Here is a 26,877-nt window from a genome sequence, read left to right as displayed (position 1 = left end):
CCAAACGACTGCATATTAATAATATCTGGAACTAAGATTGTTGATGTACAACAAAACTATGAAACTTAGACAGACCAAGATTAATTTTCAAGTCCGGTCATTTTGACTGTAGGAAAATCTAATATAGGCAGTTGACAATTTAAAAGAATATTATAGCTCTAACAGCTCTCATAAAACCATAACAAAACCAAACCAAGTCAATCGAGCTAAATCTACATTGATGAGAAGAACGCAAATTGACTTTTATTTGCTTGAATTTGACTTTGAGGGGGGAAAATTAAACAAGCAAAGGACAGCCATAGGTCGGAAGGTTCCTCCAGTTTAAGAAATCAATGTTTGCGTCGTGGACTTGACTTTTATGAAGGAAGAACTCTTTTGAAGTTTGATATTTTCAATTGCAAAACTGAATGAGAAGTCAACAAAACATCAAACTTCCTTCTCCTGCCATGGAATATTTTACTTCTCCCTACTCTGTTGGTAGAGCTTCGCAGCCACCAGCACCATGAAGACTGCATTGCATCATCATCATCATCAAGATCAGATTTTTGACATGTTTGAGGTGAAGTTCATAGTACCAGTGGAGATAATTACATGTCCAAATGCGAGCGACCACGGAGCTTATGTTCCAAATGAGGATGAAGATGGCAGTCCCCACTGCTTTCTTGTGGCTGCATGACTCCCACCCATCTCTAGTCCTCTCTAACCAAAATCTTCCTAAAACATCCAAAAAATTTAATATATAAATCACAGGAATGTCGGAAATAATCCAAGTTCTCTGCAGAATTCACTGACCAAACTTTGCCGTGTGAGGTGAGTAGGAAGAGCATATTTTGGGGACAGTGAAGAATCCAAAAAAGACTGCAACAAGCAAACCATAAGTTTTAAGTTTTTCTTCCTTGTGTTTGTTTTTCTCAAGGATCAAATTGAGATGTCAGATTGTTGTTCTCTGAATCTTACGTAGTTTGGCAAGACTCCAAATCGTAATGCAATTTCCACATCTTGCCATCACAAACAAGAACACCGCAAGCTGTTGAAACAACAGGAGTCAAAATTATTTAGAGGATAATTAAGGAGTAAGCCATTACTGAACATTTTACCTTCAATGTTGTTGCAGGGTCCCCAGAAAATAGACCTCTTAACTTTAAGAGCAGTTCATTGACATGACATAAGGGAGGAGCAACTTTAGAAGCCAAATTGCCTCTTCCTCTCCCATAATATAATTCTCATCGGGTTCCATATTCACTCCTCTGTACGACAAATTTTTTTTTTAAAAAAAAAAACATAAGTTTGGAAATAACTGAACTTAAAATGTAATTTCAGGTTGTTGAAGTTTTTACCTCCGTAAAATGGATTTGTAAAGGAACATGAAAGCAAGGTACAGGAGTCCAACATATGAACTTACTGAAATCAAACTGCAAAGGTGGAATTTCTTTCAAGAAAATATTTTTTTCATATGGTGGTGTTTCAGAATTGGATGTCTGACCTGAAGTTGAAGTCCTTGGCAAAGTAAGAGGAGACAAGAACAAATGTTCCAAAGCCAAAAATAAAGGCGGTTTTTGGTACTTCTTTCCACATAACCAGGTTTACTGAAACAACTCAAGAGATTGAGACAATGTTTGGTTGGAGGATGTAAACAATTATGGGAAAAAGATGCACTCATATATTGTGATAGTAATACCAATGCTTTGTGTTCTGCTATGTCTAATTGAGGTTCTTCCATATAGTTCTTCTGTCGCTTCGACTGATCAGCATTCAGAAATCAGTGGAATTTAATTTCAGGAGAACAACTCAAAATATGATCTCAGAATGAGTGAGAAGCGACAACTTACAGTGAGTTTCTATTGCTGGGTCAGAGTTTACGATCTTTTCTTCATCTTGTGACAACTTGGAGATTTCGTGATCTCGATAATTGATTTCCTTCTCTCCCTCTTTTTCCTCCTCCTCTTCCATTTCCATGACTTTCTCTTCAGCAATATCCATCTTTTTATCAACAAAATTCTCCACCACCACTTCTCCTTCCTTGCCATTCCCTATCATCAGAATATTCTTCCTCGAACTTGCTCTGGAATTCGACAAGTCCGAAAAGGCCTTTTTGATTTTCGCTCGACTACTCTGTGCCAGAGAATCCAATGGCGCTGAACTCCTTGCTCCCAAGGTGACACTGTCACTCTGGTTTCCCCTCGATCTCCGATGAGCTCGCCTTCCTTCTTCGCCGGTATTGCTATCATTTTCCTTGCCATTTGCATCATATCCTCATCTTTGTTTTAGTAGCTGAGGCAGCCACCACCACATTTCTTTTCAAGACTCCCCTTTTAGTATTCCCCTGCATCCCTACTATCTTCACTTCCAATGGAAGCAAGGAAGAAATGAGTAGTCTTCACTTCCCTTTATCTACTCTTCCACAGTTCAACTGTGCATGCCTTGTAAGATCTAATCGATGAGTCTGAGATTTATAGTATGTTAGTATCATAAGATTCTAAAGATGATTGTAAAAAATGAGGGAGAAAAGTTAAACTTGTGAGCTATGATTGAAGCCACATCTTGAAGGCTTGCAAGTGAAGTTATACTTGATTGAAAAATAGTCAATCAAGTATAATCCATGTTTCTAGTGACTGTAAATTAACCTAATTATGTGTTAATAATCTAAATACTTGATCTGATAAAAGTTTCGTTTATATTTATTCACTATAAGGAAAGCGAATAAATCATACAAACTGGCATATAAATGAGTTCTAGTTTAAGTTTCATGAATAAGATCGTGCACAGTTCGAGGACAAAGTTAATTACAAAGTCTTCTCATGCTCTAATTTTAACATAAATCCTAGTCATTTGATAGATAATTATATGCACAGTAATGAATATCTTTAGTTGAGTTTGGTAAAAACTCGAGCTCCACTTTAGTTTGATAAGTTTATTTAATAACATGCTTGAATGAACTTAAAAAGATAAATAAATAAACTTAAATATAATTCGGATTCATTTATTTATAATCCTATCTGCAAAGAAAAATAAGAACTATGGCATGGCAAACAGGGAAAGTTGTATTCATGGACATGGTAGTTGCAATTTGTTGAAGGTTAGGTGACCAAATAAAGCCACTTTGAAATCATTCTCCTATTAGAAGATTCAAAAATTTTCAGTACAAGAACTGAAATTATAAAATTATGTTAATTTCACCTAAATGAGTCGCAATCACCAATAATTACCTTGCATGTGCCAAGTGGTTTGGTCCACCAATCATAGCATAAAGTTAAATGCATTATTTTTCTTAAGATTAATAAGATATATATATATATATATATATATATATAAAATACATTATTGATGTAAATTATCTTACATAAAACAAACAAATAAGAGCTATTTACTTGATTCACTTTTGGATCCAGTCCAACTTACCAAATGGCTATCTATGCTTGATTGATTCCAAGCCCATCTTTCTTAAAGTTAATCCAAATTAATAAGCCCAGCCCAATAAATAGTTCGAATTTACAAATGACAACCTGAAAATGAATTAAAAAGCCTGAGCCAAACCCCCAAAGCAAAACAGAAATTTATAAAGTTTTAAGCCACATGAATCAGCTTATTGTAATTGGGAGAATAATACAGCCATCCCTCTCGAATCTCAGACTGATAATAAAATATTATATGACCCACCAACCAATTTTAAATTCAATTATAACACATTTTCCCTTCCTTCTCGTGGGTTTCCTTTCCTCCAGGTAATACCAATTTTTTAGAATTATTATTATTTTTTTTAAAGCAAACAAATAGAAATTTTCTTTTGACTCCCTATAATTTATTCTTCGGCATCTCCAGATCTGTCCTGTTCATGTTTTCTTTTAATAATTTAGATATTCAATTTTTTCAACTTGATTAAATTTAGAAATAATTTAGTCTTATATAATTTTTTATTAATCATCAAGATAAAATTAATCTATCATAACTAAGAATTAATCCGTGAATATCTTCCCGATTAATTAAGAAAATATCTTACATCCCTGGGCAGATCTGTCCATACCATGTTCAAGTTATCTCAATGGTAAAATATATTTTATTTAATTCCCTAGTATTAAGTCTCTATTTTTAAAAATAAAAATAAAAAAATTAAACAATATAGGCAAAAGTTTATGATATCCAATATTAATAAAATTGGAAAAAATATCTGTTTGTGGAATTTTTAAAAAAATATTTGCTCAAAACTACTGATTAATTGTTGCGATGTGATTCGCTCCAGTTAGCAAAGGGGTCCAGCAATGGAACGTATGAGACAGCCAGTAAAAGCTTGGTAGACGTCGTGAGGTGGGCTTATTTGATCTCAATGATTGGTTTTAGACGCCTGTGAGCTCCATACGCGTTTCCCGAAGGCTCTCCCTCGCTTCGTTACCCATAAAGTTTGGTTAAATTACGAAAAGCATATCCTTTTTCCCCCAAATCTGGTCCTTTTGATCTAGAACCCTAGAAATTGGCCCCAATTCGCCACAAATCTGCACAGGAAGTTCTTAGATCTAGCCTCCGCTGTTGGTCTGCTCTGCTTGGTTCGGGGTATCGGCCATCTCTCGGCCGGGATCTACTGTTTCCCGGCGTTTACCGCGGATCTGCTACGGTTTCTTTATGCGCCTGTTCGCTCACGCTGGGGCTGATTTGATCTGGAACTGGAGATGTTGAAGGGCGAGGACGATGGTGTAGAGATCCGGGAGGTGTGGGCTGAGAACCTCGATTCGGAGTTCGCCGTGATCCGCGACATCGTTGATGAATTCTCCTTCGTAGCCATGGATACCGAGTTCCCCGGCGTCGTCATCCGCCACCTTGGAGACTTCAAGCAACCGGCCGATGCACACTACCACACCCTCCGCGCCAACGTTGACTTGCTTCACCTCCTGCAGCTCGGCCTCACTTTCTCCGACGATGCAGGGAATCTCCCTACCTCCCCGTCCTCCGGCCGCCCTATCGTGTGGCAGTTCAACTTCTGCGAGTTCGACGTCGACCGGGACGTCTTCGTCCCCGACTCGATCGAGCTCCTGAAGAACTCGGGCCTCGACTTCAAGAAGAACCGCGAGCACGGCGTCGATGCCAGACGGTTCGCCGAGCTCTTCATTTCCTCCGGCGTCGTGCTCAACGATTCCATCCAGTGGGTCGCCTTCCATGGCGCCTACGACTTCGGGTACCTTCTAAAAATCCTAACTTGCAGGAAGCTGCCGGAGAGCCGAACAGAGTTCATGGAACTTCTCGGTGTGTTCTTCCCGGTGATGTACGACATCAAGCGCGTGATCCATCTTAACAACAACCTTTACGGTGGCCTGAACAAGGTCGCCGAGAAGCTGGAGGTGGAGAGAGTCGGGACATGCCACCAGGCAGGATCCGATAGCTTGCTCACGGCCAGGGCCTTCATGAAGATGCGAGGACACCGCTTTGTAGGATCCATGGAGAAATATGTAGGCTTGTTGTTTGGTTTAGATGTTGAGAGTGCTCATAACAACCATAATTAGGCTAAGTCTAAAGCAAATTTAGCAATAAATCATGGATTCGAGGGAGAAAAAAAAAGACTTGATCCATTGATACTTGTGAATCTGTTGTTTCTAGTATCTCATGTTGTACTTACTGATTACAGTTTTTAATGAAGAAATGTGTCTCCTTTAGTATGCTTCTGATAGATTTTCTTGCTTCTTCTGTCAGCAAATGAAGTTATGTTGTTTCAGTTGGCTTAATTCTACTTGTGTTTTATATTTTGGGTCTCTTGGCATAGTAAATTTAAGTTGCTTTTCAGGAGATGGTTTTCTGTAACTTGAATTATTCCATTTTCTGACCCTCGTATTTGTAGTTTGGATCAGTGATTGCCAAATTGGATGAACTCTAATTTTAGTTTGGCTCCTGATTTATGTATGCTTGTTTTCTGTCGATCTGTTCCAAGAAAGTATGCCGAGCGAAGTGTGAGATGAAATTCTTGTTGCTGGTATAACTGTATTGTATTGCTAGTTAAAATTTAGATTTGCTTCACAGGTTGTGAGGATAAGAGTTATGCCTTCATGGTGTCTTGCAATTTGTCTATTTTTCCCCTCCCTGTGCATTTACCAACTGTTTTTTGTTTTTTTTTAATTTCAATTTCTTTGCCAAGCAGAATTGTTATTTTTGGATGTTCTGATGAAAATGAGGAGAAAAATTGTTAGTGAAATTACTCGTCCTCAGCATTAATGGTTTATAAAGCTGGCATATAATTAATATTTATAAAGATCGATCCATAGCCCTTTGATTTCTCCATCAGTTAAACAAGCTTTATTATTACCTTCTTATTAGGCATTTTTGTTCTTTCGATTTTTGAAATCAAAGCTTGTTTAACTGATGCAGCAATCAAATGCTTAAGTTTAGTTGACCTTCAATTCGTCAATGATGTTTGCTAATTATGTTCCTCCAGAAAACTGCCGAGATTAAATCCATACATTCATATATTTGAGTTGACCATGCTGACTGCTGAAGAAGGCAGAATAATAAGTTTGTCAACAGTCAATAATTCCCCCGTTTTGGATGCATTAACATTCAAACTACATAATTTGATTGTAGGTTTAAATTATTATTAACACTAGCCTTAATCCCAAAGAAAAACATTTGATTAAATAGAAAAATAAAAATCAGATATATATTACGACATTAAACTCCTTGATAAGAATAATAAATGAGTGGATACACATTTTACGTGAATGTAATCAATTTCCTCTTATTTAAGAGATTCGGATGTATTGTTCCAAATAAATACAGATATATTCTTCATCAAATCAAACTCACGCTTGCTTCGTAAAAGAATCTTGCAATTTTATACTCCATCAAGTTCACGCATGCAATACTAACTCTGTTCTCCACGATACATATATTCACAAAATCGTATACAAACTCTTGGATTGCACATCTTCATCGATTATCTTTATCAAACATATATATGGAGATATTAAAAACTGCCATAAATTAAAATTAATTAAGGGAAATAGTTTAGAGAGAAGGGGAATGCATGAGATTGATTGCTAAGTTTCCCTTGTAAGATATGCTTTCCTGCTCTGTTTTCTCATCCTTCCTCTGTAACTCCATTTAAGCTACGAAATCAAGCCGTGATTCCATACTTGAGAGATCGCATTGAATTCACTGCTATCTCCTTCCTTTTTTAGATCTCTCTCGTTATATAAATCGTCGTCCCAAATCTCTCTCTCTCTCTGCCAAACCGGAACGACATGGCACAGGAGAAGATGAAGAAGAACAGAGACGAAAGGGAAGGAAATAGACCAGAACATTGGACAAAAGAAGCAGAGACGAAGGCACAGTTCCTCTTGGATTTGAGCGCGGCCGGCGGCAGTAAAGCTGGCGACGGGGCGTCCTCAACGTCGCAGGCCCTCGAGCTCGACCTGCTCGGCGCGATCGGTTTCGCGAAGGCCAAACCGGTCTCTCCGGAACGCCCGCAACGGGTGTTCCCGTGCAACTACTGCAGGAGGACGTTCTACAGCTCGCAGGCTCTCGGAGGCCATCAGAACGCGCACAAACGCGAGCGCAACCTCGCCAAACGCGGCGCCGCTGGCGATGTTCCTGCGTACGGGACATTTTCGTTTCGGCACTCAGGCCGTAAGATCGGTGTGCGCTCCATGATCCACAAGCCGTACGTCGGAGTGCCGTTGGCTGCCGATGCCGCCGGCGGGTTGTTATATGGGCGTCACCACGGGTATTTTCGGTTCTACGCTGCGGTGGGGAGAGTTCCCCCGCCGCTGCCACTTCAGGTGGCCAAATTGGAAGAGGCGTCGACATCATTGGATGGGAAGCAGTGGATCGAGGAAGGCGGAGGACATTCCGATATGAAGCAGGAAGAGTTGACCAAAATTGACTTGACGCTTAGACTTTAGACTAGCAGTTTACTTGTTCTAATTTCTTGCTTTTTTACTGAATTAAATCTGATTTATCATTTATTAGCTGTAGACGATTTGCGATTAATCGTTTTGTCAATTCAAATTGCAGTTCTAAGTCTATTCGTCATGAACTACGTACTTTTCATTGTTTCATTGATTCTGAATAACGCCATGAAGAAAATTTAAGATCGACAAGCAATTAGCCATTTTCAGTTAATACAACAACATTAATCATTAATTATTTGGATTCACTAGTACGGTTTTAATCGTGCATTTATTATGATAAAATCCTAAAATTTATGTGGTGCTTCTTATCTCGCAATGCATCTTTATAAATATATATATGTATAACTTCTCTTCCAAGAAAACACGTGAGAGAGCGCATGGATTAAAGCGTCACTTTCTCTCCGGGGACTAAATTTAGGTCTTTATTTTGATTAGCTAATTGATCAAATTAGTTAATTTACTATTCGATTGAAACAACTTCCATCAATATTTTAGGCATACAATTGAGGGCATTGTTTGAGTAAATAGGACTTTATTTTAATTCTGGGTTCGTTTATTTTCCAAATAATATCGAACCGGCAGCCAGATTGTGCCGGGCCGGGGCGAACCCTTTAAATCGTTCCATGGCGGTTTATTGCGATATTGACCGATTCAATTGCAATTTAGAAAGCACGCTCTGTCAACCAACCCAACCAGAGTCTTCCCGTTATATTTATTTACGATCATGTCCTTCTGCTTCTCTGTCTTCTTCTCCTTATATTGCAATTAACGCACTCCACATTCTTTCCCACATCGGCCCAAGCATTAACGCGTCGCTCCTTTCTCTCCTACTCCATCTCCCATGGCCGCCACCAGTGCCTGCGACGAAGGCGAATGGTCGAGGGAAGCCCTTCTCAATCCCGATCTCGCTGCGGCAGTCATCCTGAGCTTTCGTCAGCAGAACCGGCATGACCCGGAGGTAGCAGGTGATGCGGGACCGTCCACCTACGCGCCGACACGGCCTCTAGAGTGGGGAAGGCGGATCAAGCGGTCACAGATGATGAATATCCCACGGATCTTCCCAATTACAGGGGAGGAGGAGACGGCAGAGGAGGAGGAGCAGTTGGAGAAGAGGAAGGGGAAGAGGCGGGCGAGTCCGCAGTCGCCGCTGGAGGGGTACAGCAGTGCATCCGCGAGCGTTGAAGAGGACGGGCCGAGGGCCGGAAGATCCACCGGCGTCTGCGTCGCAGAGATGGAAGAACGCCGCAGCAAGGTGACGATGCTCATGACCTTCTCCCTCTCACTTCTTCCGTCCCTCCCTCACTTTTTTTGCTTTGTCTCGTGACGAAAATACCCTGGCGCTCGTATTATCTCCGATGCCGTTGCTTTCCAATCCACGTTTTCGCAACTTTTTTTTTGGTACTTTCTCCATCAAAATTTAAACGTGGACCATTTTCTATTAATTTGATGATTTTACGATTTTTCTTGATAAATTTCTGATCGTTTACGATTCTTGGAAAAATCACGTCGGCATCGCATGGCGTACCGGTTCTTTTTTTTTTTTTTTTTTTGCTATAGTGGCCGCTTCCGATCGGGCTTGCTTCGTTCGCTGGGGCAGCAGAGGGACGTGTCCGAAAAGAAAAGATCACGGAGTTTGGAAGCCCTTTTCCCGGCAATGAATTCTCCCTGACCCAAACATTAACTCCCTCGCTTACCTCAATTATGATTAGTTATATATATATTTCTTTCCGTCGTGTACCACTGACGTGATCGAGCCGTATCTTTGTGCTTTCGGTGGCATTTCCCATCTGCCAGCCGACGAAGGCTTCCACTGGCTCGCTTTTTTACGTTGTCAGCCTTTTGATGCAGGTGGCGGTGGTGGCGGCGGCCACGAACCTGCGAGCCCCGGAGGCTTCGATGAACCTAGCCTCGTGCCGTGTCCGAAGGCCGTCCTCGAAAAAAAGGGTAAGCGCCAAGTCCTAAATTAAGTCGTTTGTTCTGTCTTCTTGTTGATTTGTCGTTTGGTTGGGTGGGCAGACGAAAGTGGAACTGCAGACCGTGCAGGTGGCTCTGATTGAAGAGAAGGCGAAGATACTCCAGGTCGCTTCGTTTTTTCTCTGTTATTTTTGCTGGCGATTTAAATTCACGGGTTTTTGTTCTGTAAAATGGTGCAGGAGATAGACAAGTGGCGGAGCACATTGGAGAAGCTGAGGCTGGAAAATGTCAAGCTACAGGTTACCACCAAAAGCTCATGCCTTTGCTTATTTTGTTATGTTTTGTTTGTCAGCGACTTTCGGATTCCTGTTGCAGTTTTCCATCATCAATTTAGTATTTTTTTTTCTTCTTTTTCTATACTTTTCGAGCTGATCTCTAAGTCATCGACGAGTTAGATTGGCTCGAGGTTAATTTTCAAGGGTGACCAATTGGAGTCACTATATCTGGTTCGAGTTGGACTTGGTTACTATCAAGCTCATACTCTTGTGTTTGGGTGTTCTCAGAAGCGGAGTAAGTGAGTAGCAAGAAAAGGGTGTCATTCTTTTTGAGTTTTTTTTTCTCTTCTTATCGTTAGGAAAATGTCTGCTTTTAAGAGCAGTTTACCCAGGGAAGGACCATCAGAAAGAAAATCTCCTAGGAAAAACTTTAATTCTTAAGCACTATTTCTGTTGTTTCCTTGGGTGCAAGTGACAAGATGAAAGTAGTTTGTAAAATTTTTCCAGTTCATCCCATTTTTTACCATCCGCCTAAATTAGTCTAAAATATCAGACCCACAACATTTGTATTTTAAATATTTTGTTTTATTTTTAAGGATTTAATTTTAGGAAATGGACTTTTAATATATATTTCAATTTTTCCTCACTTGTTCTCTTTCCTATAGGAATCTGACCTTACTCTACCTATTTTTTCACTAAAATCTATGGCTTCCATTCAAATCAGTGCTTTCCGCCATAAGTCAAACTTGAGGAAGTCGAGAAATGATTTTCTCAATCTCTTGCTTTTCTCTCAAAAAAAGGAACTGAGAAAAAAATTCAGCATTTCTTTCTTCTGGTATTTCCATCCAAGGAAGCATGGTAGGGTAGCCAAAATTGAGTTTAAGAAGAGGAATATTTGTTTTTTCAAGCTCTTTTTTAGACTAGAACAAGTGATAAAATTCTCTTTATCCTTCTTTTCTTGTCGTTTCTTTTCCTTACTACTCTTTTTCCAAAAGAGAAAAATTGCAACCAATTCATAATGGATGGGAGGATTAGCTATCCAATTCCAGGCTTCTAATTCTATCCACCACACAGAGCTTGGCCGTCCCTTATTGCTTCGTTGAGGTTAAGTAGGGGTTAGTTTGCTTGCAGAAATTCTTTGATGAACCAGCTCAAGTCCACCACGGCATCCAAAAGACTGACTATATGTTTTTCATATTTTTATTAATGTGACTGTTGAAAAACGATGTCATGTATTAAAGCAATATCATTTAATAATTTATCCAGCCAGAGTCCTCTGTTCTTAACTTTATTGCAGACTGACTTGCGGTGAAAGAGAGGACGAGGAGAGGAAGGGAGAAAAGAAGGGACCCAATGACCATACTTACCTAGGTAAAGATAATTAGAATAAAATGAAATGGAATGTGAAAAGGGGGAACAATAATTTTGACCTTGTCTTAGGTGGTCGCATAAGCGTCACCCTTATTGTGCTCACTGACGGCACACATTCGTGCCAGCCAATCACCCTTCAATGCTCATGTTTGTGGGCGTTTGCTTGACTGTCCGTTGATCAGATTATGACTTTCCCCGTTGATCACTGTTTTTCCTTGTAGTCCTCTACTCGCTGCTGGGGACCTAACCTTGTGCACTGACTTTGACATCGCCCTTCATTGACCATGACCTCATTCGCGACCGAGCTCAACATATCTCGGAAGGGGTAAAAAATAATGTCTTTTTGATTGTGATTCCGTGGAATGGAGATTGGGTCTGCCCATCTTTGCGTTGATTTAGAGCAAAATCCCTTTTCAAATAGATGAATTTGCTCGTGTTCCAAGAATTTGGTGAGGTGAATAGGGAAGAAAGCTTCAAAATTCATGCTCTTCTCTCTTCCAGGGGCTGGAGTAAACACGGCCTCATGGATTGCTACCTTAAATTAAGTTGACTTGATTTTGGAATAAAATCTTGCCTATTCTGCTATATCTCAACGTTGACCACCTTCTTCCTTCTTGCAGGTACTTTTGAAATTAGCTAAAAACCCCGCTAAGGATGTTCAGCAACCTGCAGATCATCCACACACTCCATCTTATTTTTCAAGGAGGAAACATTCCATTCAACTTCCAGACCTCAATGAACCCTTACCAGATTGTTGAGTCTCCAGACTAACTTGCTCAATGAGCCCGTACAGTGGTAGTTAGAATTAACAGTAATACCAGTTAGAATTTCCTGCTAATAACAATTTGAAAGAGTTCGATCAAGATCTGCACATTGTATATATAGCATAAGACGCTAGAACTTGAATGTTAGTTACTGATCATGAAATTATAATCTTAATCATAAGAGTGATTCGTTTTTGATTAATTAGATTGACTTTGTTGTAATAAGAATAGAAAATTTTTGTTATTGGTTTTTATTTTGGATTCCGATTCCAATGTTTACAGAAGAACGTCTGATAATTGAGATCTTAATCACTTGTGAAGCATACATTTAGTTAGAGCGAGTTTATATCAAGAAAAACATCACTTTTCAAATATCATATTTGCACTTCGATCTTTACCCTCGATAAAGAGAAAGTTAATTTCTTAGCCGAAGGTTGGAAGGGACACAATGTGGTGGGAGGTGGATGTTGAAGATGAAGCAGTGCGAGCTAAGGTTGGAAACGAGACTAGACATATAAGGATTAGTTACCGATTCAAAGGGCTACTATTAATTAAGGTTTAGTTACTTCTCATATTCTAGACAGTATTCTGTCTGGTCAGAAGATTATTAGAGCATGATAATAACTTTTTTGCGGCGAGACTGATAGATAGAATTTGTTTTCCATTCAAAATGATTTTTTTTTTCAATCACCAACTGAACTGAACCGTATCTCATCACAAAACTACAGGGAGAGTTTTAGCAACCAAATCATATGGTTTAATTTGTTGATGATACTGATACGTACAAGGGAACCTACCATTACTAAGCCATTCAATGGCCCCATCCATCTTTATCTTCAATACAAGAACGGGACATCTATTTCTTAAGGTATATCCTTTCCTTGTTGTTCATCTTCAGGTCATCCATACTTAGATTATGAGTGGCAGAATATTAAACAGTTTGTTTCAGGTCATCCATACTAGCGTTTGGACCTGGTAAATGAGTCTCATGTGAAAAGAGCAGGAGATCCCGCCCAACAATTTCATGGTCTTCTTCCTCGATTTAGAATATAATTGAGAGAAAAGTTGAAGTGATAAATGAGTGGTTTGAATTGGTCTGTTTATTAAGCATATTAGTTTTAAGAATATTAATAAACTTTAATTTTTAGAAAAAATAAATAAATTCTAGATAAAAAAAATATATATATATATATATATTATTTTTTGTGCGAAATGAACGTAAAACATTTTTGTGGGTGTTGTTTAGCATTTTTTACTTGACCGATGCCTCCTGCATTGGTTGATAGACTAATCGTGCTCAAATCCTTAATCACGTGTTATCACTTCGCTTCTTTACTGACTCGCCTTTTGTCTTGTCTCGTACTTAATTTAATTATCACCTAAAACTAAAAGGCGACTGCCATTCGGACCGAGGGCACTTACTCGCAGCAGCGCAGTGGCTGTGTTCCCTCTCCTCTCGCTTTCCCATCTCTTTCTCCATCTCGACCACGATCCCGAGCTATGAATCACGCTGCTCTTCTTCTTCTCCTCTGGATCCTGGCGCTCTTCCTATTTCGTCCCTCTTCCGCCACTTGCTCTCCTCACTCTTGTCAGGTATCACATCCCAGACGTGCTCTTCTTCTTTGCCTTTGTTTGGGTGCTAGTTAGCTTATAATTCGCTGTTTTGGTCCGTCACGCAGCTCCTCGATTCCTGCTCCACTGCCGCCGACTGCTCCGCCGGACTCTACTGCGGAAGCTGCCCCGCCTCCGGCAACACCCAGCCTACCTGCGTTCGCAACCAGGCCAACCTGCCCACTTCCTTCGTACTCCCCTCCCAATTTCAATGCCTTTTTTACTTTAAAAGATCCCTTTTTTCCCCTCATTTTGTTGTAGTTTATGAATGGGCGATTGCTCTGGTTTCAGGTCAAGGGATTGCCTTTCAACAGGTACACATGGTTGGTTACCCACAATTCCTTCTCGATTGTGGACGAACCATCTTCCACCGGCGTGCCCAGAGTTACTTTCTACAACCAAGAAGACACCGTCACGAATCAGTTGAGGGTTAGTGCTCCACATTTTTTTCTCTGCTCATTTTGATGTTTCTCTTTTTCTCCTTGCGCTCAATTGTCGATGTACGATTGTAGAATGGTGTGAGAGGCTTGATGCTGGATATGTACGATTTTGAGAATGATATATGGCTGTGCCATTCGTTCCAGGGGCAGTGCTACAACTTCACAGCATTTGTGAGAGCACTTTCATAATGTTCTCGTTCTTTTGGATATCGTGTACGTCTTGTGGTATTTTCATTTAGAACGCATAGTTGGTCCATACTTGTAGGAACCAGCAATCAACACCTTGAAGGAGGTTGAGGCTTTCTTGTCTCAAAATCCTTCAGAGATAGTGACGATCATCATTGAAGATTACGTGCACGCTCCAAAAGGGTTGAGTAAACTGTTCGCGGATGCAGGAATTGTCAAATTCTGGTATCCAGTCTCCGAAATGCCGAGAAATGGGATGGATTGGCCAAGTGTAACTGATATGGTAGCAAAGAATCATAGGCTGCTGGTCTTTACCTCTGATGCTTCCAAGGAAGCTAGTGAGGGTATTGCCTATCAGTGGCATTACTTTTTGGAAAATGAAGGTAATTTGCTGGAGATGTTATTCCAAATTGGTTTCAACCATCATTTGCTGGGCTCTTGAAATTAATACCTAGCATGTTAGATAGCCAAGTGATGTCCTCGTGATATTTATCTCAATGGTTTTTTTTTTTTTTTTGAGTTATTGAAAAGTGCTCGTGTTAATTGCATTTCTCGACTAGGAACTAATGCTTAACTATACACGATATGCATGTTGATTTCTTATCTTATATCTCTGTCTAATCTTGTTAAAGTTTTTTTAGATATTCTAATTTGCTTATAAGCTCTTCAGTCACTATATTTCTGGGTATTACTTCTCAAATAACTAGCCGACCCACCTAGTAGGATAAGTTTTGGTTGTTGTTGTATTACTTCTCAAATAACCTTAATTTGGGGAATATGATGTTCTAACCAAGAATTATAAAAAGCTAAGTATAACTGGTATGACGTATGTCTAAACTATAAATTTTGATTCAGTTTGGTAAGTTATGTTTTCTTCACTTAAACTTGTCTATCACTGTTGGGCACCAAAACAGGCACCTATGGTTTCACTAAAAAAGGTTATAGGGGCCTGTGGATTGTGAAACTCTCCCTCTCTTTCTTTTTCTTCTTTTCTTTCATTGACTTGATTTGCAAGGTTCTAGACTGTTTCTTAAAGTGTTGCCATGGCAGCTGGAGATCCAGGGATCTTACCAGGTTCATGCCCAAATAGGAAGGAATCACAACCATTAAATTCAAGATATGCATCATTATTTTTACAAAACTACTTCCCCACGATGCCATTCAAAAATGAAGCTTGCAAAGAACACTCTGTTGGACTTGCTGAAATGGTTGATGCTTGTTTTAGAGCTGCTGGAAATACGATGCCCAACTTCATTGCAGTAAATTTTTACATGGTACTATCAAGTGTGAAGTTCCAAAGTGAAAATTCTTAAGTTGTCTCATGTCCCTAACTAGAGAATATGTACATATCTAGAGAAGCAATGGAGGTGGTGTTTTTGACATACAAGATCGAATAAATGGACTTTCACTTTGTGGGTGCAGTACTATCACTGCCTGTCAGGTTTGTTTTCATTTCTGAACCTTTAAATTGTTTCATTTCTCTGCTTGAGTTTCAGCTTGTGTTATATCATGTAAATTTATTTTAGGGATTTATTTATTTTTGATAAAGTTGATTAACTAACCATTTATTCGCAAGCTTAACTTTTCAGGAAGAACCAATTTTATATATATTTACATTCTTGATACTCATCCCTTAATGTGAATGAATACACTACAATTGATTTGTTCAAACAACACATGAGTGAGAATTAAGTAAGATTTGAAGTTTGAATCTCTTGCCCTAATACTATATCTTAATAATCTTACCTTTTCAGGCTGGAGCAGCAACGGGAGTTTGCAAGAACACAGGATCATCCAATATGCCTTCCACCATCACAGGAGGCACCTATTCTGGGTACGTCGAATTGTCAGGGTCTGTATTGTTGTTCCAATTTTCTGTTGGCCTGGTCGTCCAACTGGTTATGGCTGTGCTATTGTTGCATTCATTGTATTAAATATTTGATGCTGGCATATTTCATTTATTTTGTTGGAGTATAAATCAATTTTTGTTCTTCTTTCTCTCATCGACTGTAGTACAATCTATTGGCTTGATCAGTAGGTTTGTCGGACAGTTCCTGTTCCTAGGTACGTAGTTTGATCACGTTGATGGAGCCAATCAGGTCGAGCAGACACATAGGCTGAGCCAGTCCTGGCTTGTCTTTGTGAATGAGTTTATTCAAACCGTTGATTGTTTTTAGGTCTTAGACTTATCCATTCAGCGTATGTACACCTGCAATACTCTCATCTCATTGACATGGTATTTAACAAAATTGTAGATATAATTGAGAATTCTTAGTTTAGCAGGAAGCGTATAATTAAATTCAAGAGTGACTGATTTTATTGAATTTATTCATTTCTTTTTAGTCCGCTTGCTAATTAATGCAATTTATTCACATGCGTGCTCTAAAGTTTAACATGATGTGAATGAAGGGAGATCATGTTCGAATTGAAGAAAGCAGTAGTTCCTTGCAGTCGATCCAAAATCCACGAATTGAGTGGTCATTCTCTCCCATATAATTTAACCCGGCCGGCTGATAGCGACATAGATATATTTGACTATAACAAATTTATCTAAATTGATATACGATCCAATCCAAGGAATTATTTCACCGTGAGCGGCAAGTAGTCACTTGATTTGTTCACTAGAACGCGTAATATATGATGCTGTCCTTGTTGATTTTTAGGACTCTCTGATTTTTAGTCTCTACGCATTGCGTCAACGTATTTTCGTCCATTTAACGCCAAAGTCAAACTCGATGAAGATTTCAGAAAGAAGTAGCTTAAAAAAAGGTAGAAAAACATAACTTTGACTTAAATTTATTTTGCCTTTCTTGAAAAATAATTTACTAGAGACAAAACGTCCATATACTATTCCACAATCCTCTAGATTCTTGTGTATGCAATGACCTCATTTAATTTGTTCTTTAACAGCTGTTAACTCAAGGTTTTCTTGTTCTTTCGTGTACTTTCCACAACCACAAATTAACTTCTATGTATTCGATCAGCTCGATCGTTAGTTTCTTAGACGAATATTCTTGAAATGCAACTGAACACGCATGATAGGAGCAAAATGTCAAAAGCCAGCCGATCATGGCAGAGTTCCTGAAAATTAATTAAAAGTCTATATATGTTGATATATATATTAACTTAACATGAAGATTTAATATCATGCAAAACGTTTATATATCTTCCATATGCAACGGTTACCTCAAACAATTGTTCATTCATTTTCCACGTAATTAAGAAGAATAAGTTGATCGAGGCCAGGTTTGAGTTGATTATTGAATCGGACTCCTTACGAGCTAGTCTGCAACATTATTCGTGTGTGCATTTCGTTAATTATTTTTCCTGTCCTCCACTAGGATTGGAACATCTATATAGAAATGATATACATTTATAAATAAAGAAAATTATATATAGAAACTTTTTTAAAAATGTCCTCCGTACGCTATAACACTTTATTTGTGAGAGAGATATATATCTGAATAAGCAGTTTGTGGGTCGAAATGAGAGAGAAAGCATTATATTAGACACACACAGATATGTGTTATAGATAAGAATAAGTATTGCACGTTTACGAGTTTTGAGGGGATCATCTAATCTGTAGAAAGATTCATCCAACTATATCGATAGCGATCTCTTGTTGGTGATCTCGTCGACAAAGGCCTGGATGTGGCAGTCCGACGATCCGTCCTCCGCCACTGCCGCCGTCGCCGCCTTCTTCCACTCTGCCGCCCTCTTCCTGATCTCCTCCCCACGCTGCGTCGACACCGCCTCGACGCACCGCTTCATCTCCTCCCTTGTCGCCGGTGCTGCTAGCCGCACCCCGACGCCGAACACCTCCACCAGGAACTTGGAATCTGGAACTTGGTCACCGAACTGAGGGTAAGTTATCATCGGCACGCCGGCGGTCAAGGCCTCCAGCGTCGAGTTCCACCCGCAGTGCGTCACGAAGCATGCCACCGCCGGATGTGCCAGCACGCGCTCCTGCGGGCTCCACTCAATCACCTATTTCAATTCATGGCAAAAATGTATATATGTCAATACAACTGGTTCAGGAGTCCAACAGATGATGTTGGATGTCAGTACGAATGACAATTGAGCAGATGGTAGATTTTTCGATTTTCATCTCCCTAAACTATAAAATAAATAATAAGATAGGACAATTGGAAAAATAATCTCTCCTATTTACATCTTCTTGCATATTTAAATTATTTTCTTAATTTTAACTCTTCTGCCATTAGAGTGGGACGATACGTAAATCGAACTCGAAGCGACGGCATAAAGAGAGACTTGACTGCTTCCATTAATTATATTTATATAGCAAAACATATGTAGGAAACTTTATACCTGGCCACGATCGCCGACGGCGTCCAAGAAGCCTTCCGGGAGGAGGCTGCGCATGTCGCCGCGCACCACCCAGAGAAAGGGGCGGTGGGAGTCGCAGAGCCCCCATGCCATCTCCTCCATCTCTTCTTTGCTCAGCACCACGATGCTGCCCACGGAGACGTACACCACCGAGCGCGGTTCCTGCGCGTTGAGCCACTCCATGCAGTCCGCCGCCTTGAATAGGTCGCCTCGGATACCGACCGGCGAAGATTTCTCCTCTGGCGGATCCACCAGCGGTCCAACCGGGATGATTGGAATACGGTCGGAAATCGCCTCTATGGCCTCGCGCTCCAGCTCCTGGAATGTGTTCGCGAACACCCACTTCGCCTTGTTGATGTTCTCAAACTGCTCCAAGATTACCTTCCGCAGCGGCTTGTACTCTGACGTCGGCAGCAGGAACGTGGGCAGCTCCTCCTGCTTCAGCTGCGGGAGCCCGGGGAGGCACACCGCCGCCACGTCGGGATTCTCCTCGGTGGGGAATTTCGCCAGCCCGTGGTGGTAGTAGTAGTAAGTGGTGAAGACGGCTGCGGATTGGACCCAAAGCACCCCTCCGGGTATCCCCATCTCCGCCGCCACGTCGAGCACCCACGGCACGAACGGGTTGTTGATGAGGCACGAGACAGGGCGACCAGCGTCGGCGTGACGGCGAATAATGTCTGCGACGGCCTGCGGGCCGGTCATGCGCACCGCGGGCATGAGCACGTCGAGGTCCTTGCGGCGGACGTCGTCGACGGGAAGCCCGTCGGAGAAAAACTCGAAGCGGATGAAGCCGCGGCCCACAGGCTTGGGTACCCCAAGGGCGGAGGCGACCATGCCGGAATTGGAATTGACCATGCGGTGGCGGATGTCGTGGGTGGAACAGAGGGTGATGAGGAGACCCTTGGCGGCGATGCGCTTGGCGAGGCGGAGCAGCGGGTTGAGGTGACCTTGCCCGGCGAAGGACACCATGAGAACATGAGGGATGCCATGGGCGTTCCCCTCCATTAACAACTCTTCTTCTCCTTCGACAGCAATAGTCATCGTTCTATCACCTTCTCCGATACTACAAGCAAACAGGCCAGTGGCGTGCTTAACTTTGCTTAGACTTATATATACACACACACACATTAATCAGATGGGCCTTGATATTAGTAAATCTTCAATTTTAATCTCTATATTAATCAAAATATAATTTATGGTGGAACAGTTTGATTTCTTTGAATTTAATATTCAAGAGTTTCTTTTAAAAAAAATAAGCTAAGAAAAATAACTTTTAGTTAATTTCAATTAGTAAACCCATGCATCAAATTTTGATTTGTTAGTAAATTATAAATGGATATTTAATTAGTTAATTTTAGATCGTCCAACAATTTCCCAAAATAGTTTGAATGTTATAGAAACTAATTAATTTGATTCTCTAATAAAATACTTTAAATTAATCTTTAGCTAGCTATAACATAGTATATATATTCGATCATTCAATATATATATATAGTGTATATATATCAAAGTAAGTTTGGATTAAAAGTAAACTTATCTTCTGCAACTCTGTTCAATCAACTCAGCTATGCCCCTTGTCAATAGTAGTTATGCCCTTGTCAATAGTAGCGGGAGCGGCCCAATTTGGCCTATCAACTATATATATATTCCACACATAAAACTTTTGTTTCTAGTGATATGGTATGCGAGGCGTGTAAGGATCGGAGTCGTGGAATGGTGGATAATCAACCACAACGAGTGGTTGTACGTACAACTCTATTTTCTTTTCGATATAACATTAAAATTAAATAATCTGTCTGTCACTTACCACTTTGTATATATTCCGTTGCAAGTCTTGAACCAGAATAATGCAAATTATCCTTTAAACATTTAATTCGATACTACTTTTAATTAGTAGATGACGATACAATTCGAATTGTATCTCTCCATAGATTTGTACGGTGTACCCTTGATACATCAGACATCTGCCACGACACTTCAAATGTGCAACAGATATCCGCCTATCATACGATTGATGATTGTCGTCGATCGTCAAAGATTTTGGAAAAAGAAAAAATATATATTCATCCTTAATTTATCGTGACAGCTGAAATAATTTTTTTAAAAAAAAAGGTGATAAAACAATCAGTATTAATTATCCCCTCCAGCCACATCGTGAGTTCGATCGCATATTGGACTATCGACGAGCAATAGATTTGCAGGCGATCGGCAAGCTCAGAAGGAGGAGAAGCAGAAATGGAAGAAGGGGAATTAAGGACAACAACAGGCTCAGGCTCAAGGCAACAGATAGTTGGCTGGCTGGTTGGCTCATGGGCCAGCTGCGGACTTAGAAGAAGCAAAAGGAGGAGAGTCGAGTGGTAGGCTCGATCGGGAAGAGGACAGCTGGTAGAGGAAAGGAGGGATCGGAAGAGTTCATTGAAGGAAAGAAATGAGTTTTCCGTACAATTTTTGATGGATCGAAAATAAATCACTGATAATTAAATTAGTAATCCATTTTTCAGATAATTCTGCATGCGTTACAATAATTTTGAAAGATAATGCTAACTCCTGTGCACAATGTCTCTTCCTGTGCATAAATGGCATCCGGTTTTTAAGCAATGGTCTTCAAAATTTAAGTCGATGGAAGATGGGACATTTAATTTGGTTGTGAGAAGTCGACAGACAACCACACTAGACTTTGAGGGCATTCTGTTCCTTTTCCTTGTTTAAAAATCAAAGGAAAAACAAAAGAGAGTAAATTTTCTGAAAAAAAAAAAAAAATCATATATACAAATTTCCTTGATCTTAGCACACACATTCCCGGATGTTCACTGCTTAGTCATACTTCTTAACCTAAGAATTCACTGCAAAGGCATGGTATTGGAAAGTCTACATTTCACCACTATCTCAAGTCTGAAGACAATGAGGTTTCATTTTTTCTTCTAAATGAATTTTTTTGCAGTTTACACTTAGCTTTGTAGGATGCTAATCCGATCCTTCTTCTTTTTGCCATTAACAATTGCGGTAGTAGTTCTTTGGTGATTTCCATTTGCAGTTGCCTGTAAAGCTTAATGGTACGTGGTTCGTTATCATGTTTGATGATCCTTTGATCATATGTTGTTAAATTAGACTATTTAGTAAAGAACATATGATCTACATGGAAGAACTTAATGTAAATTGTGGAGGTCAGGTTTGTCATGCTTCTTTGAGATGAAGCTGGGTTTAAAAAACTAACGAATCTACTATTTGAGGAGCCATTCTATGAACAGAGAACAAACATCAAGTTGGTCCTTTTCTGTTTATGCACAGCACAGCACAGCACAGCGTAAAGCATATCCTTAGATATGCATATTTGATAAACTTTAATTAAGTGTTAAAGCATGTTAAATAATCATAATTAAAGTTTATTATTTTTTTATCTTGATTGAACTGAAGCTCATTTCAGTGTAAAATAACTGATCATTTAAGAAGGGAATAGCTTTCTAACATATAAATATGATAAATTGCCGTACTTGTTCAAATGAGACTAATAAATGTAAAGCATTTTAACTTCAACGATTTTCTCAAAAAATAAAAAATAAACAATTTAAATTCAAGAGGACACTTGTGCTATATATGGTTGCATCAAGATTAGATACCGTAAATCTAAATCCAAGCTCATTTTTTTTCATTCTCTCTTTGCACTAACCTAACCGTACTAGCCGTTGACAACTCCAACATCAGAGGTCGAATTTCTAGCGTCAGGTGGTCGATGCAAAGAAGAACAATAATAGTTTTCGTTAGATAATATTTATAAAAGTAAAATTTCAATTTTAATGAATGAAGCCACTATATATTCAATGTCCCAAGACCTTATCAATATCCTTTGAATCTCTTACAGCCTTAGATAAGAGACACCTTCGTTAAACATCGACAGTTGAATTAGCATTTGCAAAACAAAAATGCTATCATTATTTGTTTCCGCAATGGCCATTCAAACTATCAAACACCTTGGAATCATATTCACAAATCTTATTAGAAAGAAAAGATGCAGAAAGTGGTCCGCGGCACTAAAAGGAGAAGCAAAAAAAGATTTAATTCTATATATTCAAGAAATGTATTTTTAGCATTTAAACTCAAATTTAATTTACAGAATAAATTATCACAGCATGCGTTAATATACCTTCTTGAATGCACACCTCCTTGATGAATTATTAATTAATTCTGATGACAAACAATAAAAGGAAAATAAAATTCAAACAAAGGCACACAATAATCAACAAATAATTATTCCTCCCACTACCTATTTTTAAATTTAATCACTTACAAAAGTAGTTATTAATTAATTAGTATTATATTTGCCGGCCAGTAGCTAGGCTAGGGTGGCCCCGGAGGCGGAGGGATGAGCACCGGCGAAACAGAGACGGAATGCAGAGCATGCTCATGCTTGGCGCGCACTCTGCTGATGTACACCGCCGCCCACGCATCCACTTCTCCGTCTTTGACTCCGGTCCTTCACGTTCGTGGTGCGACACGAGTCTGGTTTCGGCTGAGGTTCCTCCGGTTTCTTCAGCCGGCAGGGTAACTGATTAATCTGCTAGTACGCTAATGGATTGTTGGGATAGGATAATGGAAAGAAAGCGGAAAGCAAATGCTAATAAGATTCTGTAGAGTGAAACAATTGCCCAATAATGTGTTTTCCCATGAAAAGATCTTGGCAAACTTGTTCCCTCGTTGTTCCCATTCTGAAGTCACTAATAATTAGTTCATGTGACATGATTAGTGCATTTAGATTGATTGTCTGGAAGGAGAGAATCTGATTCTGTGAAATGGGAGGTCAGATGTTCATTTTTGTTGATTGCTTCCCAGATTGTGATGGGAGTCCAAAAAGAATTCTGCGAAAAGGATTTTAATTCATTTTTTACTTCCATCCAAATAGGAGCAAAAACCAAAAAAAAAAAAAACAAAAAGACGATGATGACCTCCATCTCCACTATCCTACCTCCATTCGCGAAGATGAGAGTGAGCATCCTTGCTGTTTCTAGGTCAAGAATTACCTGCTCCACCTTCAGCTTAGTTTGACAGAGGCGGAAGGATCTTGGTGGTAGATGATGTGGCCCAGTTGAGGTACATGTTATGATCCAGTGATTGGAGATATAGTTCAGGGCTTAGAAATAGTTCAGGCTTACGAATTTAGGGAAGAAGACTTTGGAGCGGAGGGTCCCTGTGGCATCTTCTATTGCGAGCAGATTGTGATTTTGAAGGCTGCTCCAAATCCAATATTGATATTGGTGAGAATATGAGTAGGCAATAAAGAAGAATTGGACGACGATGATCAGCAATGATGTAAAATGTCATAATGTAAAAATGCAATGTTCGCTGAAGGACGTCAGCAATGCATGGCGTATGGAGTGAACTTAATAAGAAAAAGGGAAAGAGGATTCTTATGACAGAGAAAACAAGGTTACACGTGCAGTCTGCCAAAAAAAACACTTACAAAAGCGAATCTCTTGCTGTTATCTGTCTTTTGAACAGCTTTAATATACCTTAACAAAACTGATGCTTAAGCAGCAAGACCAACTAGAACAAAATAATATAGGAATAGGATAGACTATTATCCTACTAACAAATATTTTGAATGGACTCGCAGGTAGTCTTCCTGTCTACTTCATTCTTCATATTTTTCTTTCTCCAACTTCTGCAAATTATAAGACTTATGTATGAGTTCAATCAGATACCGGTAACTGTCATGCATAGTATTATTAACACAATGATGATGGCAAAATTACTAGAAACATTCAAGCCTATTACTAGTAAAACTCAAATCTTTCAAACCAACTATGTTTTTATCTCAATTAGAACTTTCTTTTTACATGTTGTTCAGTCTCTCTTTATCATTCACAACTGCAAAGAGTTGCACTATTATGAAATGTTTATGTAAATTTTGAATATATAATATTTTTTAATGTTTCATTCTGGTTTACTAACCATTCACATTTAATATGATTTATTTATATTTTTTAAGAACCAACACATTCATTTGAATATTTGTATCTTCGCCATGTTATATCCTCTTAGCTAAAAAAGACTAAAGCAATGAGTTAATAGAATGGCATGAAAGAATAACAAATCCCTTTTTGAAGATTGATTTCAAAGTAAAGCTAATAGTTTATCTATTTAGTTGGAAATACATGAATTCATCTACCAAAATCTTAATCTAAAATTAAAATATTGAAGAAAACTAAGAAGGCAACAGTAAAAAAGAGAATAATTAAAATTACAATGCAACCACAAAGACTTATGTGGTTCAATACCAGAAGAAAAAAAAAAAAAGTCGATGGATGAACTGTATTCTTAGCATTGTGAAGATTATTACACGAATGCAGAGCATAGTGCACCTACGTTAAATCTTTATAAATGTTTTATTTTTTTTCTCAGAGATACAAAAGGGATAGACTAAATTACGAAACCTCAATTTAATATGATAGCTTAACAAAGGAATTTTATAAGCTTGGATGAGTGAGATCATATTAACTTGTATTTGCTCATTTGAGTTGGTGGTTGGGTCCACCAAGTTAATTGGTTAGTTCCCTTATTGAAGCCAAGTTGTGAAAATTGCTATGCGAGGGAATCCAATCTCAGGTATGGTTTGGTGTTGGAAAGAGCATGTGCAGTCTATGTGAATGTGCAGTCACCATTGGACCTACATCAAGATTATGATGATTCTAACCTATTAGTGAATGTCAATCCTTAACCTAGAAAATTGTAACACTTTGATTTAGTTTCACATGGTGAGTTGCAGTCTAATAAAGCAGCTTTGTAAGCTTCTATGAGTGAGTTATTCTTGAAGTTAGGATTAAGTACTTTGGGGGAATATTTGGATTTAACAAATTAATCGGTCAATTCTCTCAATTTTTAAGCAATTAATGACAAACATCTATTTATAAGATCAAGGAGACCTCTCTTCATTTGTTTATATAGTCATGTGGGAATAAAGCCCCTTGCTTGAGACAATGCATGATGATTTAAATAGCTCCAAGTCTGAGTTGCATTGAACACGTTTTAAATACTAACTATATCAATTGGAAGAAATATCAAAATAACAAGTTATTTCACTTGCACATTTTGAATATTACCTAAAACAATTGGAAGAAAAGTCAAAATAATAAGTAATTTTACTCTCTAGCCTCAGCACTGAAAGAAAAAAATTGCTAATTATACTAGTAAAACTAATTTTTCTAGTGGAGAGGTGAAACCAGATGAATGCACTATGCAAGTTATCAGGGAAGCTATAGGTGTAAAGGGACAACATGCCCTTACTCAGCTACACCCTTGACTCGACCCAAAGAGTTCTCTGCAGAAGTTCTAGAGGAAGTTGATAATACTTCCAAACCTTCCACCTTAACCAAATGCTTTATTGACTTGGAGGTGCTGTTCTGCAAACCATATGTTTACCAACCCATCATGTTCTTAACCCAAACTTACCATTCCAGGCTTCTAGGCTTGTCGACTGATCTCATAGGAACCTAATAACAATGAAACTACATGCTCTAAGCACCTTAGCATGTAGAATAAGATGCAAACCATCACACGGTGAGTAGCAGTTTCAGCATGAGAAATATTGGTAGTGTAATATGTGGTAATGGGAAGACAAACAAAATCTCTTTGTGCAGTTGTGCACATAGGGGAACTTGCCAAACCATGCAAACCCATTTATCTGGTTTGATCTTGTTTCTTCTTCTTTTGTGACTTTATCTTCTTGTTCTATGTATTTATCTACTACAAGTCCGTGGTTGTTATGTTCCACAAAATTATCGAAACCTTAACAGGCATAAGAGCTATATAGATTCTAACACCTGGAACACAACTATTTCTGCTAGTGAGCAAAAAATACTCAAAGCAATAAATTCCGTATCTGGATGTAATCTATTTGTACCAATATGACTCGATGAGCAAGCTTTCGGTACACTTATAATTCATTGCTGATTTATCGTCAATTATTTGGACCTAGAAGGTTAAGCTAAAGACATAAAAGATGGATCTTTTGCGACTCCTCTGAGTGATGTAAACCCTTACATAAATGCAATTCTCAACCGAAGACCAAACTCTGGCAAATCTAATTCAT

At 39.1% G+C, this 26,877-nt stretch overlaps 6 protein-coding genes across 7 annotated transcripts; 4 read left to right on the top strand and 2 right to left on the bottom strand.

Moving 5' to 3' along the window:
- Positions 1 to 320: 320 nt before the first annotated feature.
- LOC141842276 (reticulon-like protein B21) lies at positions 321 to 2,329 on the bottom strand. The gene is given in 11 exon segments (XM_074730489.1): positions 321 to 509; positions 592 to 714; positions 793 to 858; positions 958 to 1,027; positions 1,098 to 1,163; positions 1,166 to 1,247; positions 1,338 to 1,412; positions 1,484 to 1,586; positions 1,679 to 1,741; positions 1,830 to 2,248; positions 2,250 to 2,329. Coding segments are annotated over 11 exon segments (1,200 nt in total). The 3' UTR covers positions 321 to 456.
- A 2,052-nt stretch (positions 2,330 to 4,381) lies between these two features.
- On the top strand, positions 4,382 to 5,646 carry LOC141841677 (putative CCR4-associated factor 1 homolog 7). Its single transcript, XM_074729860.1, has one exon. The coding sequence runs from the start codon at positions 4,662 to 4,664 to the stop codon at positions 5,487 to 5,489; it is 828 nt and encodes a 275-aa protein (XP_074585961.1). The 5' UTR covers positions 4,382 to 4,661; the 3' UTR covers positions 5,490 to 5,646.
- A 1,571-nt stretch (positions 5,647 to 7,217) lies between these two features.
- On the top strand, positions 7,218 to 7,877 carry LOC141837498 (uncharacterized). The gene has a single exon (XM_074724884.1). It carries the CDS (start codon positions 7,218 to 7,220, stop codon positions 7,875 to 7,877), a length of 660 nt encoding a protein of 219 aa, XP_074580985.1.
- Positions 7,878 to 8,727: 850 nt separating this feature from the next.
- On the top strand, positions 8,728 to 12,330 carry LOC141836981 (uncharacterized). 2 transcript variants are annotated; one of them, XM_074724469.1, is made up of 5 exons: positions 8,728 to 9,138; positions 9,735 to 9,830; positions 9,903 to 9,965; positions 10,040 to 10,099; positions 12,067 to 12,330. In XM_074724469.1, the coding sequence occupies exons 1-5, from the start codon at positions 8,728 to 8,730 to the stop codon at positions 12,202 to 12,204; spliced, it is 768 nt and encodes a 255-aa protein (XP_074580570.1). In that variant the 3' UTR covers positions 12,205 to 12,330. The 2 variants fall into 2 exon arrangements, with proteins under 2 accessions (XP_074580570.1, XP_074580571.1); XM_074724470.1 differs by lacking the exon at positions 12,067 to 12,330 and adding an exon at positions 11,373 to 11,431.
- Positions 12,331 to 13,629: 1,299 nt separating this feature from the next.
- Positions 13,630 to 16,450, top strand: LOC141839746 (PI-PLC X domain-containing protein At5g67130). Its single transcript, XM_074727565.1, has 8 exons — positions 13,630 to 13,803; positions 13,890 to 14,012; positions 14,113 to 14,250; positions 14,334 to 14,432; positions 14,527 to 14,830; positions 15,498 to 15,721; positions 15,802 to 15,888; positions 16,202 to 16,450. The coding sequence occupies exons 1-8, from the start codon at positions 13,711 to 13,713 to the stop codon at positions 16,379 to 16,381; spliced, it is 1,248 nt and encodes a 415-aa protein (XP_074583666.1). The 5' UTR covers positions 13,630 to 13,710; the 3' UTR covers positions 16,382 to 16,450.
- Positions 16,451 to 17,933: 1,483 nt separating this feature from the next.
- LOC141836920 (gallate 1-beta-glucosyltransferase-like) lies at positions 17,934 to 19,883 on the bottom strand. The gene is made up of 2 exons (XM_074724395.1): positions 18,777 to 19,883; positions 17,934 to 18,434 (listed from the first exon to the last, which is right to left on the bottom strand). The coding sequence occupies exons 1-2, from the start codon at positions 19,833 to 19,835 to the stop codon at positions 18,048 to 18,050; spliced, it is 1,446 nt and encodes a 481-aa protein (XP_074580496.1). The 5' UTR covers positions 19,836 to 19,883; the 3' UTR covers positions 17,934 to 18,047.
- Between the last annotated feature and the right edge of the window lie 6,994 nt (positions 19,884 to 26,877).

Source organism: Curcuma longa, chromosome 11 (assembly GCF_044706935.1).
Source record: "Curcuma longa cultivar G26 ecotype Majalengka, Jawa Barat chromosome 11, ITB_CL_G26_1.1, whole genome shotgun sequence".
Lineage (NCBI taxonomy): Eukaryota > Viridiplantae > Streptophyta > Magnoliopsida > Zingiberales > Zingiberaceae > Curcuma > Curcuma longa.
Note: the sequence above shows the minus strand (reverse complement) of the source record. Positions and strands in the feature narration are given on the sequence as shown.